This window comes from Bactrocera oleae, chromosome 4, assembly GCF_042242935.1.
Source record: "Bactrocera oleae isolate idBacOlea1 chromosome 4, idBacOlea1, whole genome shotgun sequence".
NCBI lineage: Eukaryota > Metazoa > Arthropoda > Insecta > Diptera > Tephritidae > Bactrocera > Bactrocera oleae.
The window spans coordinates 74,570,206-74,586,265 of record NC_091538.1 but is presented as its reverse complement, the minus strand read 5'-3'; the positions used below and the strand labels follow the sequence as shown (position 1 = coordinate 74,586,265).

Here is a 16,060-nt window from a genome sequence, read left to right as displayed (position 1 = left end):
TAGTAGTTTGTAAGATATACACATTAAGCCTTTTAGAAAGGCATAGAAATAGAAAATAGAGATATTCCGTTGCCTTTAAGCTGTGAGACACTGATAGAAATTGTTTACTTTTGTTGCAAGAGACTTTATATAATTGGATTATTTTGGACTTTATATTATAGACTCTGCATTTGTTACAACTTTATATATTATTTTGCTTCTTTCATATGAATTGCATTTAGAACATATTCTTCAATCACTCATCGTGCGCAGCAAAGCAAAGTAAGAATATGATGTGCTCAGGATCTGAAAGTATTTACAGATATTAATGTTACAGTTATATATTACGTATATTATATAATATCGTTCGAGCTCTTCTTACGCTAGTAAATGACGCGAATGTGAAACCAAAAAGAGGTTTTGCACGGAACTCTAAAGGTCTCTGAGCACGTTTAATAATGAACATTAATTGTCGCTGCAGAAGTGGTGAATGCTCATACCATGTACGTACCTCGTAGGCCGCAGTTGCCACTTCCATGGACTAACCATATATATATTAAGATAAAAATTTAGTTTCTGTAATAACTTCAATTAAACTTACATCGTAATACGTCCTATTACCCATCCAGCACCAGTATAATAGCTGCATAAAGGCGGAAAACATGTATGTCTGAAATTTCATTGCGACCATTGGCTTATCCTGCGCCAACAGAGCTTCAAACGCCGTGAGGCATATCATAAAAGTGCTGGCGCCCATTTGCGAAACATAGTTCCAATAAAACGTCTGATTGATACGATTCATTATACTGAAACAGATATATAACAAATATTTAGAGCCTGCACTAATGATTAGAACATACCCAATAATTTTTTGATGGAATTCAACCGTCTCTCTTAACTCTCTCCATACAACTACTTCGGATGTTGAGCTGCAATCACCGGTTGCACCGTTTCCTAAATGCCTAATATTTTCGCACAATATTCGTAAATTCAATGTTGTCTGATTAAACGAGTTGCCACCTAGAGAATCCATCACTACAACGGCCACCAACATGTATAGTGTGCAAAAACATTGAAAAAAGTAAACGCAGACAAAAGCCATTGGATGTTCATCCGGATTATTTAATCCAAATGGGAATTTACATCGAAAAGGAAGTGTTTGTTGTGAGAGCAGCGGTTGTAGGCTCATAGCTGCAAAAAGGAATAGGCTGAGGATGTAAAAACCAGAGAATAAACACATGTCACCGATAAAGAAGCTTCTTTGCCATTGAAGGATCCGCCGATTTCGGGGGCCGTCACGTAATCCACTAGCATGTTTAATATGAAGGGCTTCGAATTCATTAATTATAATATCGGTGTCAATATTTCCCATGCGGAAGAGTATCATTTTGAAAAATATCAAGTAAAGCTGAAAATATAAATTAAATTGATAGTTTCCGCTTATGGACAGTCGGAAGTTGCATCAGGTAATAACGGTTGAGATGGAATGATGTCGCGATTCGAATGGCGTGCATCGTACATCACGTATGTATTTACTAGCTTCTAAACACCTTCGTAATCTGTATTCAACGAAACATTAACGTCCTAGGATATACTTGTACTAATGAAAAACTCCCGACTCTTCCAACACTGCAAAACTCGCTCTATCAACTGCGGTGTCATGTATAAACGACTATTGTTGTCACATTACCACATTTCTCGTAGATCTACAACACATTTTGGCAAGTTTTCATTGCCAAAATTTCACTGGATCTTTATATAGTATCGCCCTTCAAAATGAGTTTATTGGTATTGAAAATTTAATGTGAATATTGCGCATTATGAAATTTGAATTGCTTACGTGGAGCAACTTAGTATCGCATGTAAAAGCAACTAAAGTAAAGTAGCTCAATATTATACACGTATGTATGTACATACTTACACCCAGAACCACCACCAAATCCTCTCCCAACAAAACAAAGTCACTGCTAGCCTCATATAGATCGCAAATGATTGTTGCCATAAAGAAGCTAAAAAGCATCATAAGCAGTAGATTATAGAAATAGTACAATTGGTTCTCCGTAGCGCGCGCCGCTGGCCAAAGTCCAAGTAGTCTGCAAAAAAATGTGAACGAATAGAAACAATTAGACAGCTGCCATTTCCTGCAGAGCTCTTCCACTTCCAGTTCTCAGTTCTTACCGCATATAAGATCGAAAATAAAACAAACAAGTATGAGGAGGATGAACCGCTTCACCAAACCGTAACATCTCCTTCAACACACGGTATGGCGCCAAAATGGTCTGTAACTTGCTTGAGGTGTGTTGTAAATGAGTATAGCTGTTATTGATCAGATAAGAATTATGACTGGAAATGGTGTTGCTGATGGTTGCTTTGCTTAAGAGCGAGATCATCGTGAATACGCTTGCGGCTGTTATCAGCAGTTAATAAAACACTTTGCGGTGGTCAGTTGGCGGTGGCGATTTACTAATCGACCCAAATGTTTTACCTAAGTAGACGAGCGAATATCCGCCACAACACATATACGCATATATGTACCCTAACCAACAGGTTCATCCTGATTGTTTATTCGCTTTTTATACCGCTTTCTAAAGGAATCATCGCTTGCATTTGCCATGCGTAATTTACTACGGTAACGACCATAAATTAGCATAAATATTTCGCTGCATGCCGCGTGCCGCATGCCACATGCCGAACATTACATGTCAATTAGTCGAATGTACACCTGCAGTTTCAGCACTGAATTCATAATGAGCATAGGAGGTGACCACTACGCAGCTGAACTAGTCAGTGAACTGATATTTGCCAGAGGAGTTGCATGTAAATTGTGATTGAAATTTTATTAAAGAAGTTTATAGACCTACCTGTACGTGTATATAATTGAAAGTAAACCGCGTTTTACAACAATCTCTCACGTCGTCACATCTCGTTTCTTAAAATGTTTCATCTTGAAGAAGATTGTAAGATTGCTATTTTCGACTTTTGATAGGCTGATTATACATATCAGCTATATTTTATAGTTTTCAAATGTAAAGAGAGGTGTAAGCTATTGAAAACTTCTCCCATTTTTAGGTATTCTTTTTGGGGCTGGGACGAATGATCTCTGCTTTTAAAGAACATTTTCTCTATGTCTTTACTTAAGCTCTGGCTTTGTCTCAGGGTAATTGTCTGTAACCACATCGCAGAATTACATTCTTCGAAAATTAAACGTCTTCAATTATTATGCCATCACGTAACTAGTATTTATTTCGCTGACATGATAAGCGTTCAAAACATTGTTGGACCTAGTTATACATATGTATGTATCTGTAGTATTTATGCATATAGTAAGTACTTCCATTGTTATTACATTTCAGTATTTAAGCGAATGAAATACAAAAAGTATTTATTTTCAAGGAAATATTAGCAAACGTACTATTATAGAATTATAGGCTGTAATGATTATGAAGAATTTTAAGTGCTCTTATATTAGACAAATGGAATAGTGTTATGGTAAAACAGTATGATTGTTTTGTACTCTAAGGTAATTGCTGTGTAGGGCACAACAAAGCTTTAACGACGATTAGGGAAAATCTTTAAAAGCTAGGAAAATGGTGTTATATTTGAAACACAATGTGTCAGCGAAACGCCCATCATAATATTGAAATTGAATTGATCAAATAGACAAAAAAACAAATAAGGAAGGACTTAGTTCGGATGTAATCGAAAATTTTTTACTCTTTAGCAAGGCTCAAAGCCGCCGAAATAAGACGAAAATCATTATATGTGGTATATGGGAGTTTGGGTGATTTGTGGACCAATTTCACATATGTATTTTCGGCATTAAACTATAGGGACCAATATACGGTATAAAGTATATATATGGGAGATAGGGGTATCATTGACCCGATTTTATCTATCTACTACATATCATTAATAGAAAAAGATGCTCTTTGAATTTCATTAAGGTACCTCACATACCATCACCAATATACAAGGTGCGTTCCAAAGCAAACAGGACTTTAAAAAAAAAAGACAGAAAAAATGGTTTTATCGGCAAAATCAATTAATTTTATTTAAAATAGTCTCCTTCTGCTTTAATACAGCTTTTTGCACGATCCAAAAGCATGTCGAACGAGTGTTTTAGCTCGTTGCCCGGTATGGCCGCCAGTATGCCGGTGCAAGCCTTTTGAATGGCCTCCACGTCTGCATAACGCTTTCCTTTCATCGGCAAATGCATTTTTCCGAAAAGGTAGAAGTCGCACGGTGCCATATCAGGTGAATACGGGGAGTGATTGATTGTTAAAATGTGATTTTTGGTCAAATAATCGGCCACAAGCAGTGCCGTATTAAACTAAGCTGGGGCCCTTGGGCACATCAGAATTGGAGGCCCTTTTGGGAAGTAAAAAACGCTAATTATACTAACATTTTAAAAATAAGTTTAATCATTTATTAAATTATAGAAAATCAAATAAAGTATGATGTTATAAATATTATGTCATTAATGATATTCGAATGCTGCTGTCTTTTGGTTCTGATTACGATATTGGTTTCTTTCGGGATTTCTGTTGAGCAAAATCTTCTATTATATCATTAAAGTCAATGTTGTGAAGGATATCACTTTCAATGGACATAATTAACAAATTACTTAGTCGTTCTTGTAACATTGTTGTTCGCAATTCATTTTTTATTCTTTTAAGCTGCGAAAATGACCGCTCTCCACTGCAATTAGTAACCATCAAGCAAAGGAATATTCTTGTAGCAATTTCTATGTTTGGAAAAGTTTCTTCCAATTTATCTGCTTTTATTAAGTTATGTAAATTTGAGATATTTAAATCCGCCGATTGCTTTGCTATGTTTTTTAAATATTGACTTAAATGAAAACATTCTGTTTTGAACTCATCTGCATTTATGTCTTCATGATAATATTTTGCAAATTCTTTGCATTTTTTTGGTCAACTCATCAGATTCTATTATTGTTAACTGACAAAGAAAACTAAATCGACTATCAATTTCTTGGTATGCTGCAGAACGTTTTTTTAAATGAGTAATTAATGTGTCAATTATGGGAATGAAAGTATCTACACGAAACTTTTCTGTACCTCTCAACTGTGCCATCTCTGATGATCCTTCAAAAAAAGTAATGTGTGTGCTGCGCATTCTTTTTCTTTCAAATGTGTCTTTGTAGTCAGCATATGGATTTTTTTCTTTAGCAACCGTTTCGTACTGATCAAAATTATCGCGTGCGGTATTGGCATATCTGATCAGAGACTCGTAAAGTTTCGTTACAACGTCCATGGTCATAGTTCTATTCTGTAAACTTAGACTTGTTTTATTCATAATTCCCAAAAGATCATTCCATATTTCCGTTAGAAGAGCAGTCTCAAACTTTTCCATATTTTTTGCTAGGCTTTGGGCTTCCTTTCTAGTGTCTCCTGGTTGAATAATGTCACTTGCGATTGAACACAATGCTTCAGAAATATTTAAATAACCATTTTGCAAAGCATTAATAGCGTTGGCACGTGCAGACCATCTAGTTTCTGAAAGAGACTTCAAGACTGTACTTGCACCTAAATGCTCTGTCAAAATTTTCCATCAATTTGTCGAAGCCGAAAAAAAATTAAACAAGTTTTGTACAAATTGAAAGAATGTTACTGCTTCAGTAACACACTCAACAGCCTGAACACCCACTAAATTCAGCGAATGTGCCGCACATGGAACGTAAATCGCAAATTCGCAAACTTCTTTTATTCTTGACTGAACACCAGAGTACTTTCCAGACATATTTGACGCATTGTCATAGCTCTGCCCGCGACAATCTTTTATAGAAATATCAAGGCTTTCAAAAAAGGTTAAAATGGTATCTGCTATATATTGCGCATTATGTTCATCCATAGGCAAAAATTGCAAAAATCTCTCAATAGGCTGTCCGTCTTTAACGTATCTAACTATGAAAGTCAGTTGGTCAACGTGGGACAGATCTGGTGTAGAATCTACGCTAATAGAGTAGTACTTTGCTGTTTTAAGTTCTTTGACAATGGTTTTCAAAACTTGCTGTCCCATTAAATTAATAAATTCATTACAAATATTTGCCGATAAATATGATGTACTTCCTGTTCCACGATTTCCGCAGTTTTGTATGTGATCAGCAAGAAAAGGATCAAACTCACTAATCAGTTCTAAGCATCCCAAATAATTCCCATTATTTTGCGATCCTAATGTCTCATTATCACCACGAAAAGCAAGACCTCTTGAAGCCAAAAATGTCACTACTGCAACAATCCTCTTAAGTACATTCTTCCAATAGTTAATTTCTTTATTATATTGGTACAGCAGCTCTGTATCAATTCGTCCAGTAGTTTTCATTTTTGCAACATAATTCATCATAAATTCCCTGTGCTGTAAACTGTTCTCATGCTCTATCAATAAGTTACTTATATGCTTCCAATCTTTATATCCATTAGGAGAACTTAAATTATGTCCAGCGCCGGTAGTGGCATTAAATAGACGGCAGCAATAACAGTATACAGATTTCTTTGCTGGTGAATAAAGAAGCCATTTTCTTTCTAAAGACTCACCATTCGTCAATTTACGAATACAAATATTTTTTGTCAAGCATCTTGTTTTTGTTTTACCATTTGAATCAGGAAAACTAGTAGAAGTTTCGGAGAAGTCACTTTTTATATTTTGGAAAAACTCTGGCCCTTTTCGAATCCAAATATCGCGGACTTTTTCCGGTAAAATGTCGTCACAGTAAGTACCAGGATCAGGAGACACAGACACAGATACATTCTCTAAGCTTGCAGTTATTAATTCACAGTAGGTTGAAGTCGATGGTTTAGCATCTGATGTGTGATTGTCATTTCCGTGACACGTAACCTCTTTTTCCTGGTAACTTTCAGAGGTACTACTTTTGTCTAGCGGTGATGAGAATGAATAATCTCTCGGCTTATTTGTTTCTTCCGCCGTAAAAAACGAAGTGAGCTTTGGAAGTTTTTCTGTTATTTCTTTTTGAGCTGTATTTTTTTTTCTTTTTTGTGAACCACTTAAATATGTTCTTTTCGACATAATGAAATAATGTTTTAACGAACCACAAACGAACTAATCGAAACTTTTGTTTATCTTACTAAATTTTAAATATAATTAATACATCATTCGGGGATTCCCCGACCATAGACAATGTCGATATTTATGTTAGGCCTTGTTTAGACGGTTCAGCTTGACTTTTGAATCGGAGTGATTGCGTGAGTGATCGCTGGATGGTGTTCTTAGTAAATTAGGTAGGATGCGTTCGAAAATATTATCAATTTGTACAGTAGGAATAGCCGCACTCATTGATATAATGGCGTAGTATATGCCCACAGTATCTGTGTATAGTGTATAAGCCTTCTTATAGGGTTACTAATTTGCGAAAAAAAGTAATGTGTCCGACAAAAATGTTTTGAGAATAAATGTGTGAGAAAAATTGTATGTCCTTCGGGGCCCCCCTAAGAAAAGAGGCCCTGGGCATGGGCCCCGTGTGCCCTTATGGTAAAGACGGTATTGGCCACAAGCGTGGATCGATGAGACGGCGCATTATCGTGCAACAAACGCCAACTTCAACCTTCGCGATATTCGGGCGAATACGGCGCACCAAACGCTTCCAAACTCCAAGGTAGAATACCGCATTAACGTTTTGGCCAGGTGGAACATATTCTTTGTGGACAATACCCTTGGAATCATAAAAACAAATCAGCATTATCGGTACTTTTGACTTCTCCAGGCGCGATTTTTTGGGTTTCGGCTCATTTATCATTTATGTACTCACGACCACTTTGAAAACGTTGAAACTACTCGTGGACTCTGTTACGGGATAGGCAATCATTAATTGAAACGTTTCGGTAAAAGTTTTACCAATTTAAAAACAAAATTTAATGTTGGCTCTTTATTCGAAGCTCATTTTCGCACCGATGACAAAAACATACTGACACTTAAAACAGAATAACTTCACTTCCAATAGCTGAAATGTCATGAAATTTTTACTGGAAGTCGATAAAGGATAGCAGAATCTAACGCACTAGTCGACATATAGATGGCGCTACTAGAGTTTACTTTGTTACTTTTTTACTGTTTACTTTGGAACGCACTTTGTATAAGGAGTAAAGTCAACTAGATGTTTGAAAATTGTGATATTTATGGGATCTAGGGTAAGTTTTCACCCGATTCTATCCATTTTAGACATAAAACTGCACCTTTATTAGAAAAACACGCTCTCTCAATTTTATTAGGATATAATGGCCGATATATGCGGTATAAAATCATTCGGAAGTTCGAATATTTTATATTAGGTGTATGGGGGCTAAGAGCAGTATTGATTCGATTAAACCTATTTTTGACATACATGCATATTATTATTATCAGAAAAGAATTCTCTACGAATTTCTATAATATATCTCACAGATTGATCGATATTTTCAATAAAAAGTTCGCAATTGGAACTGGGGTCCACATATTCAGTATGTGGGGCTTGAATAGTTTTAGTCCGAGGAAAGCTGGGGCTAGGAACTGGTCTATGCTTATGCGAGCATAAAACAATATATATTTTCATTACTCATCATATTTATATGTAAGGAAGCGCTAAATTTGAGTGTAACCAAACATTTCATACTCTTGCAACTTGCAAGGAACAAAGGCGGAGGAACACCTTCAGGTTTTGGCAAAACTTTATATCAAACTAAAGAAAGTATCGCCATGATTTCATTTATTTAAGAGAAGTATCCTCTTCTGTTATTAGAAACCGATAGATGCGGTATAAAGTGAACCAGAGGTTCGAAAATATTTATTTTAGGTACGATATATGGGGACTAAGGGAAGTGTTGACCAGTTTTTACCATTTTTTTTTTTGGATGTAAGATGAGATACCTTGAGGGTACAATTTGTGCACAGTTTTATTCTGATAACTTGATTGATGTTTGATTTGTATAATGTAAAGGGAAAGAATCAGATGGAATTTAATAGTTTGCTATATGTGAATTAGGAGTGGAATATTTGGGTATCCTCACACATCAAATTTGGTTGAAATCAGTCGAGTAGTTCCTGAGATATAGGATTTCACCTAAAGGTGGGCGGCGCCGCGCCCCTTGTCCTATTTTCACAGATCCTAAAAAGCCCTTCTCTACCATCCTTTATTGAGTGTCCATTTAATGCTTGTGGGTTATTTATTTAGGGAGTTATACTAATTTTAGTAGTTTTCAGGGGAGTGGGAGTGGTTATTATTTTTTCTATTCTATTTTATCCATTTTCACAGAGTTTGAAGAGGTGAAAAAATCACTTATTCTCAGCAAGTTAAGTTGATTAAGTTGATTGGCGTCTCAATACCAACAACCGCCCTTGGTTACCAAGGTATATGGGTACCAATTTTCATCAATATATCTTAATTTTTACTCAAGTTATCGTGTGCACAAACAGACGGACGGGCAGATAGTCACCCGGATTTCAACTCGTTTCGGCATCCTGATCATTTATATATAATATATGTAACCCTATATATATCTCGATTAGTTGTAGGTGGTACAAACAACCGTAAGGTGAACAAAACTATTATACTCTGTGTAACATGTTGCAAGAGTATAATTACAAAAGATGTTCCGGTTTGGTGTGAAAATTGGGTAAAGAAAATTATGTGTATAAATTAATAGTTCGTCTTAATGTGGCATGAACGGGTGTTTGAGGCTTTTGTTGCCAAAGGAAAAGCATTAATATTAACTGCACTAAAAAATTACTGTTAACATACATCAGCGCCGATCATAAAAGGCAATTTACGAGCAGTAAAAATATTAAATATACAGATAACATATTACATATTCATACTTCAACGCGTAAGCTCAATCGACGAACGCAAACGCAATCATCAGCCAGCAGGCTTGCTTATCACCGACACTCGCTACGAACAAATATTACGGGTCTCCATGATATTTTTTGCTGATGGGAGCTGAGCAGGAATCACAAGTTGGTCGCACGCGCCAAAGCTGTCAGAAAGCCGCTCGACCACAGCCCACACTCCTCATTGGACACTGGCGACAAAAAAACCAGTACCGCTGATCTTATTCACCTGTCCAAAGCGATTTATCGTGATCGTTCTTAAGTTCGGCAAGTGCGGGCCGCAAAACCGATGTGAACATTGCGTGCCAAACAACGCCTCATACGCGTCGTAAATTACCGACAATAGTATGTTGCAAAATTGGCGTATTGCGCTGCTATTCTGCATTCACAGTCGCCATATACTTGCAAATACGCACTGCAGTAATATGGTATATCACATCACGGACTACGTAGTCCAGATTTCTTACTTATTGTTGAATTATCATTACAATTTTAAGGTATTAAAGTGTTGCAGGTGACTTGCGTGAATTTTTTTTCGTATGCAACCTGTATTGCAGTGGTAGGTAAGGTTAACTGTAAGAATGTATATGTACATATATAACCATAAAGTGTAAAAAATAGATGCACGTGCCAAAGTGTTAAAAAACAAGTACCACATGAACGGCACGGCCGTTGGTGTTAGTCTGGCTTAAGATGGAGTGATTAAGAGCTGATGTTGGATCGCGAGATACGCAAATTTAGATTTTCATCGCTGATTTCTGAGTATTATCGAAGTCACAGGAGGCATGAGTATGATAACCAAAGCGGACCTGACACAAATCGACTAGGTGAGTGGAATTACCAGTTTTGCAGAGTTTGATTTGTGCTGTGTTTGTGCCCGTTTTTATGGTTGCCTCAAATATACAAGTGAATATATAGCTTCAAAAAGTAAGCTTATATGAAGAGTGATTCAGCAGCGCAGTCTTCTAAATAGTTAGATCTAATAAGGAATGAGGTTCCGTTTTTTTGAAACGGGAATTTTAAAATAACTTACATGAGGAGAACAAATGATGTATTACTCTTGACAAGAGCGTCAACATTCCAATTTTCCTATAAATTTAATTCGCGACTTAAAACTCACTGATCGTAAAGTATTGAAAGTTCAATGCCCTTTAAATTGTCTAATTGCTGAATCTTATGAAATACGCGTATTTCTACAATTTAGTATATATAAATACAAGTATTCGTTTATTGCGTGCAGTATTGTGCTATTCGCTTCGTTTGCTTTTTATAAAAGCACATTATTAGTCTATTAGTTGTTATATCCACATACACACAAATTTTTTAATACATCAACTTCGGTGATGATCTAATATGTCACTCAAAAATACAAGTACATTTCTATTTACAAATATTTCAGTAGATTTGAGGATATGAGAATAAATACTAGGTAATCTACTTAGAGGTATGTAAATACACAACGTAAGAATGTAATTGCAACGACAACCTTTAATTACTTCTATAATTAAGCATATGCATATGCACGTAAAACACCCTTTAGGATCCAAATAGCCACATAATGATAACTTCAATTTATTTCCATCAAAGTAAGATGCAGGAAAATTAAAAAGCGCAACTTGTTTGACGAAAAATCTCAATAGCCATTAAGTCTGTAACAACCATATTCAATCGGTTTGCATATCTCATGCGCACGTACAAATACCCATTCCCGTGCATCCAATGAGTACGAGTATACACCCTGAAGTAATATTAAGAACCGGTCCAAAAAAATATAGTTCTGCACCAATCATTTCGCGTATGGTTTAGAACCGGTTGATTTAGAATACAACTCAAAGACAGTTCAATGTATCGGTGCTGGTGTTAATTATCGACAATCGCCCTCATAATAAATAAAGAAATAGTAAAATATTTATATTTGTTTATCAATATACACAGCTGTATTTTATTTCAAGTAATGTTTTTTTATCTTTTTGCCGACTGACTTAGAACTACATGAAAGATGTATTAGAGAAACCTACCGTAGAACGCTTCGAAATGGTACTATCCTACGACTGTCCACCGTGGAACCGACATCTCCGTGTAAAAGTGGACAATTTAAAGTATTGCTGAGGTAACGGGTGATCCACGTAGAGGTTCTTTTTTCAACAGCCTCTTTTTGACAGATCACGCGCGAATCGCGTCAAGCTGTCATGTTATTTTTGTTCAGTATTGTTTGGCATTTTATTGTGGAAAGACTAACGTCTGAACAACGTTTACGCTTCGATCAACTTATGGTCAACATAAGCGGCTTACTAAGCGTACTATTCGCAACAAAATCACCCATTTTGAGGCCCAGCATTCATTATTGGATAATATTCGACCGAATAGACCACGTCCAGCACGCAGTGAAGAAAATATAGCGGCCGTAGCTGAGAGTGTACGCGAAGACCGCGGAGAGTCGATTCGGTGCCGTTCGCAGCTACTCGAACTGACGTATGGAACGACTTGGCGCATTTTACGTCGAGATCTTAAATTGAAAGCGTAAAAAAAACAGTTTGCGCAACAATTGAAGCCGCTCGACCTTCCCAAGATTCGACGTTTTCGATACAAATTTTGTTCAGCGAAGAAGCCTATTTCAGACTCAATGGGTATGTAAACAAGCAAAATTTCCGGTTTGGTGTGGTTTGTGGGCCGGGGGGCCATCGGTTCATATTTCTTCAAAAATGATGCCGGTAAGAAGTAACCGTCAATGGCGACTGTTATCGCGCCATGATAACCGACTATTTGATGCTTGGAATTGAAGTTTGTGATATCGGCGAAATTTAGTTTCAACAAGACGGCCCCAATTCCCACATATCGCATCAATCAATGGATTTATTGAGGGAACACTTCGGTGAGCAGATAATTTCACGTTTAGTCAATGTTTTTTCTTTACAATAGTAGAGAACCTCGAAATGAATCACCCTTTATTAAGCTAAAACTGGTACTGTCGTTAAAAGAGCTACTTAGTTCCTTCCTAGTTCAGAGCTAGTCGTATTTACTGCAGGGCATATGTAGATGGATGTATGTACATATGTATTGGTTTATATTCATATTTTACCCCTTTCCCCTTTTCGCCATGTACATACACAAAAGTCTCCCAAATCCCCCCGTTCAGCAAAATGTTACTAATGGCACAGGTTTTGTGGTACGGCAACGGTTGTTGTTGATGCCACTTGATTACTGTGGTTGTGCGGCTGAGATGGTCAGCGCTTTCCGTTCGACGTTAAGCTGAAAACAGCTTTTTTTGATCGCCAACACCGTACGATAACAGTTTGTTGGCAACCTTAAAACTAATATTACACAAATTTACATACACAAGCATTCTTCTGTACATCCATATATGAGCCCAATCAACCGTTTCCAGCCACTTTCGTAAGCGGCACCTTCAATTCACTTGTATGCACATCCACTCTAGCGTACACAATAATTTTCTAGTTCTTTCTTTCGCTTATGTACTCCTTATTCAATACTTAAACATTCAACGGTATTATGCAAAAATGTGTGCACACGCACGCCAATTTTTATCGAAGTCGCGAGGCAACATTCTCTTTTTTGCATGTTGCATGCTATTGTATATTACGCTGGGTATTAACAAATAAGAAAAATGCACAGCAACAACAAGGGTCGTTCCTGAAACATCGGGAACTTAGAAGTTCTACTTTTGATGGCATGTACTTACAATATATAATAATAGAAACTGATAAAACTTATATAGACCTATTTATATAGAATATTTCGAAAAAAGTTATTGCAGATACCAAACTTAACATGAAACAAATATCCCGACTTAATAGCAATAGATTTGAGAAATAATACCTTGACATTTCAGTTAACAGTCGCTCCATAAAGTAGAAATTATTATGTTTTTTGTTCACACAAATATAACTACAATTTGTTCGATTTGACATTTGCGGTGATAGTGAGAAACATATGTATGTAAAGAAGAAAGAAAACTACATTTCGAATTCTCCAATGAAGTCCACACAAATCACCACATAGCTGTTTGCATAGTAACGCATGTTTAAGTGGGAAATTTGAATTAAGACTTTACAAACTAATTTTACCACTGCGAATCCAAAGGTTCCATGTATATTTTTTATTAAATAACATCTTATTTCATACGCATTTCTTTTTTTTACTGTAAAATTTTAAGGGTAAGCAAAAATTGAATATTCATATAACGTTTTCAAATTAAAAAAAAATTACAGTATATTTAAAGTATATTTCGCACTGTGTACATTTAGAAAACAACGAATAAAAAAGAACACGATGGACGATGGACTCGTATCACCGCTTGGAACGCCTGCGGATCAGCTATCTCTGATCATCAGCTTAGCGATATGGGAAATAGTGAACTAGTGTATTGATGTATTGTAGCAAAAGTGATAACGGAAACAACTCGCAGACGTAAAACCCGCAACCATCGAGAAAAGCAATGCCACAAGGTGAAGGTGAACGATGAGAAGCTATGATAATTGGCTGAGAACGCAACAACAATAGCTATCACGTATGCCAACATCTAACGCCATTTACAATATTTACGATTGGCAATAACAACACTTGCTACTAAATGAAAAGCTTCGTGCTGCAACCCATATAAGTATGAGTGATTACCTTAGCCATGGCTATAAGCAATAAAAGCAATAAAACGAACATTAGTATGCAAGAAAGCAGCATCTCTGCAAACTCCCGCACAAAATTAGAAGAAAAGACCACAAAAAGATTGCATATAAGAAACTTTTAAATTTGAGCAAATTTAATGGAAAGGGTTAAATGTGGCTTCTAAATAGATTTGGCGATACGGTTTCAGGACTTTCCAATTTCGACTTGAAATCTTCTCGTCTTCACTTTCAATAATTTCGCTAGCATTTTTCGGTTGGCTGTCATGAGTAACGAGCCTTAAAACCGCATTCGTTCTGTGGTAAGGAACCACAAATTCATTGTTACTATTTCAACAATCAATCGGTTACTTTAGTAACTTATTTCAAAGTCTTGACGGGACTGTGCAAATGCAACAGTTGCCGTTTATTGGTAGTGATTTGTAAATATGTACTATAAATCTGCGTAACTGGTGGCAGGAAAGCTCAATTTGTAGGGGAAACGAAAGCTTCAACCGCTGAAGCTTATGGCTCCCCGCCATTATATTTAAAACAACGCTTTGCAGCTATTTACATTTTCTTCTTTTCCGACACAACATCGAAGTATAATGGAGGGGTGTATATACAGACCACACTCTATTGAAACTACGGTTTCTTTTACCTTTCGAAAGCGTATGAAACATATAATTAAAATGGGCTCAATTTGGAAATAAACAATGGTAAAGGACCATGTAATATACTTAGCTAACCATTTATGATAGCTGTTTGATAACTTCACTGCATTATTTACGCACATTCGACTGCCGTCCCACATATCATTTCATTTTACCTTTAATAGCCCACAATGCTTTGTGAAAATGATAAAAAATGTCCCTCAACACTCACACGTTTTTGCGTTTAATATCAAATAAAAATTTCGTTGAAGGTGGTTTTTATAAAATTACTGGTATAATTGGTCATGCTCTCAATTCGAACATAATTGTTTGTTTGCTTACTGAAAATTTAAAAACAATGTCCCCAATTTAGTTGAAATTTCTGTTTAAGCATTCTTAAATCTCCATTCTCAAATAATTATTGCCTTCTTTATATATCGTTCTGCCGCATTACTGATTTACAATAAACTTTCTGGATCACTGATTAACACAAAATTTATTTGCGTTGGGGCTTGTTAAAAAACTAGGAAAAAATTCAAAATTCTATAGATATCAAAAGGCTTTATGTATGCACATGGCTGCTAACTGGCAGTTGACCTCCGATTGTAGTGGAATAATTTGCACAAACATACAAAGCATAGGTGTGAGCGACAGTTGACGTATTGAAAATGTTGTTGGTGCGCTGAACTTCAACAACCATGCAGCGGACTGTGGCTTCCGGTCTGCGCGATGTGTGCTGATCGGCATTTGTAGTCTGTCGAACTGTCGGCATCCAATCACATAAGGTGTTAACGGCAGCCTCAGAAGCAAATATACATTATGTATATACACTTTGAAAAAGCAACAATATATACTACAATATATATGTTATATACATATAAACGCAGGTAAGTATATATGATTTTATGATACTTTCCATCTGTCAATTTCTATATGGATTTTTCAGTTTTATTTGTGTTTGCTCTAAAATAG

General features: G+C 36.2%; 1 protein-coding gene and 1 pseudogene across 1 annotated transcript; both read right to left on the bottom strand.

Moving 5' to 3' along the window:
* Window positions 1-113: 113 nt before the first annotated feature.
* Or47b (Odorant receptor 47b) lies at window positions 114-2,635 on the bottom strand. The gene is made up of 6 exons (XM_036367802.2): window positions 2,158-2,635; window positions 1,901-2,072; window positions 840-1,387; window positions 581-785; window positions 362-520; window positions 114-285 (listed from the first exon to the last, which is right to left on the bottom strand). Exons 1-6 carry the CDS (start codon window positions 2,367-2,369, stop codon window positions 232-234), a joined length of 1,350 nt encoding a protein of 449 aa, XP_036223695.1. The 5' UTR covers window positions 2,370-2,635; the 3' UTR covers window positions 114-231.
* Window positions 2,636-5,550: 2,915 nt separating this feature from the next.
* LOC138857075 (zinc finger MYM-type protein 1-like) lies at window positions 5,551-10,115 on the bottom strand (annotated as a pseudogene).
* Window positions 10,116-16,060: the final 5,945 nt, after the last annotated feature.

Bases quoted from the DNA above. Each gene is read 5' to 3' on its own strand.
- Or47b (XM_036367802.2), bottom strand. From the start codon at position 2,369: ATGATCTCGCTCTTAAGCAAAGCAACCATCAGCAACACCATTTCCAGT. The intron at 2,073-2,157 runs GTAAGAACTGAG...ATTTTTTTGCAG, and splicing joins TATTTTCGATCTTATATGCG to ACTACTTGGACTTTGGCCAG. The intron at 286-361 runs GTAAGAAGAGCT...AAATACTTTCAG, and splicing joins CATTCGCGTCATTTACTAGC to ATCCTGAGCACATCATATTC.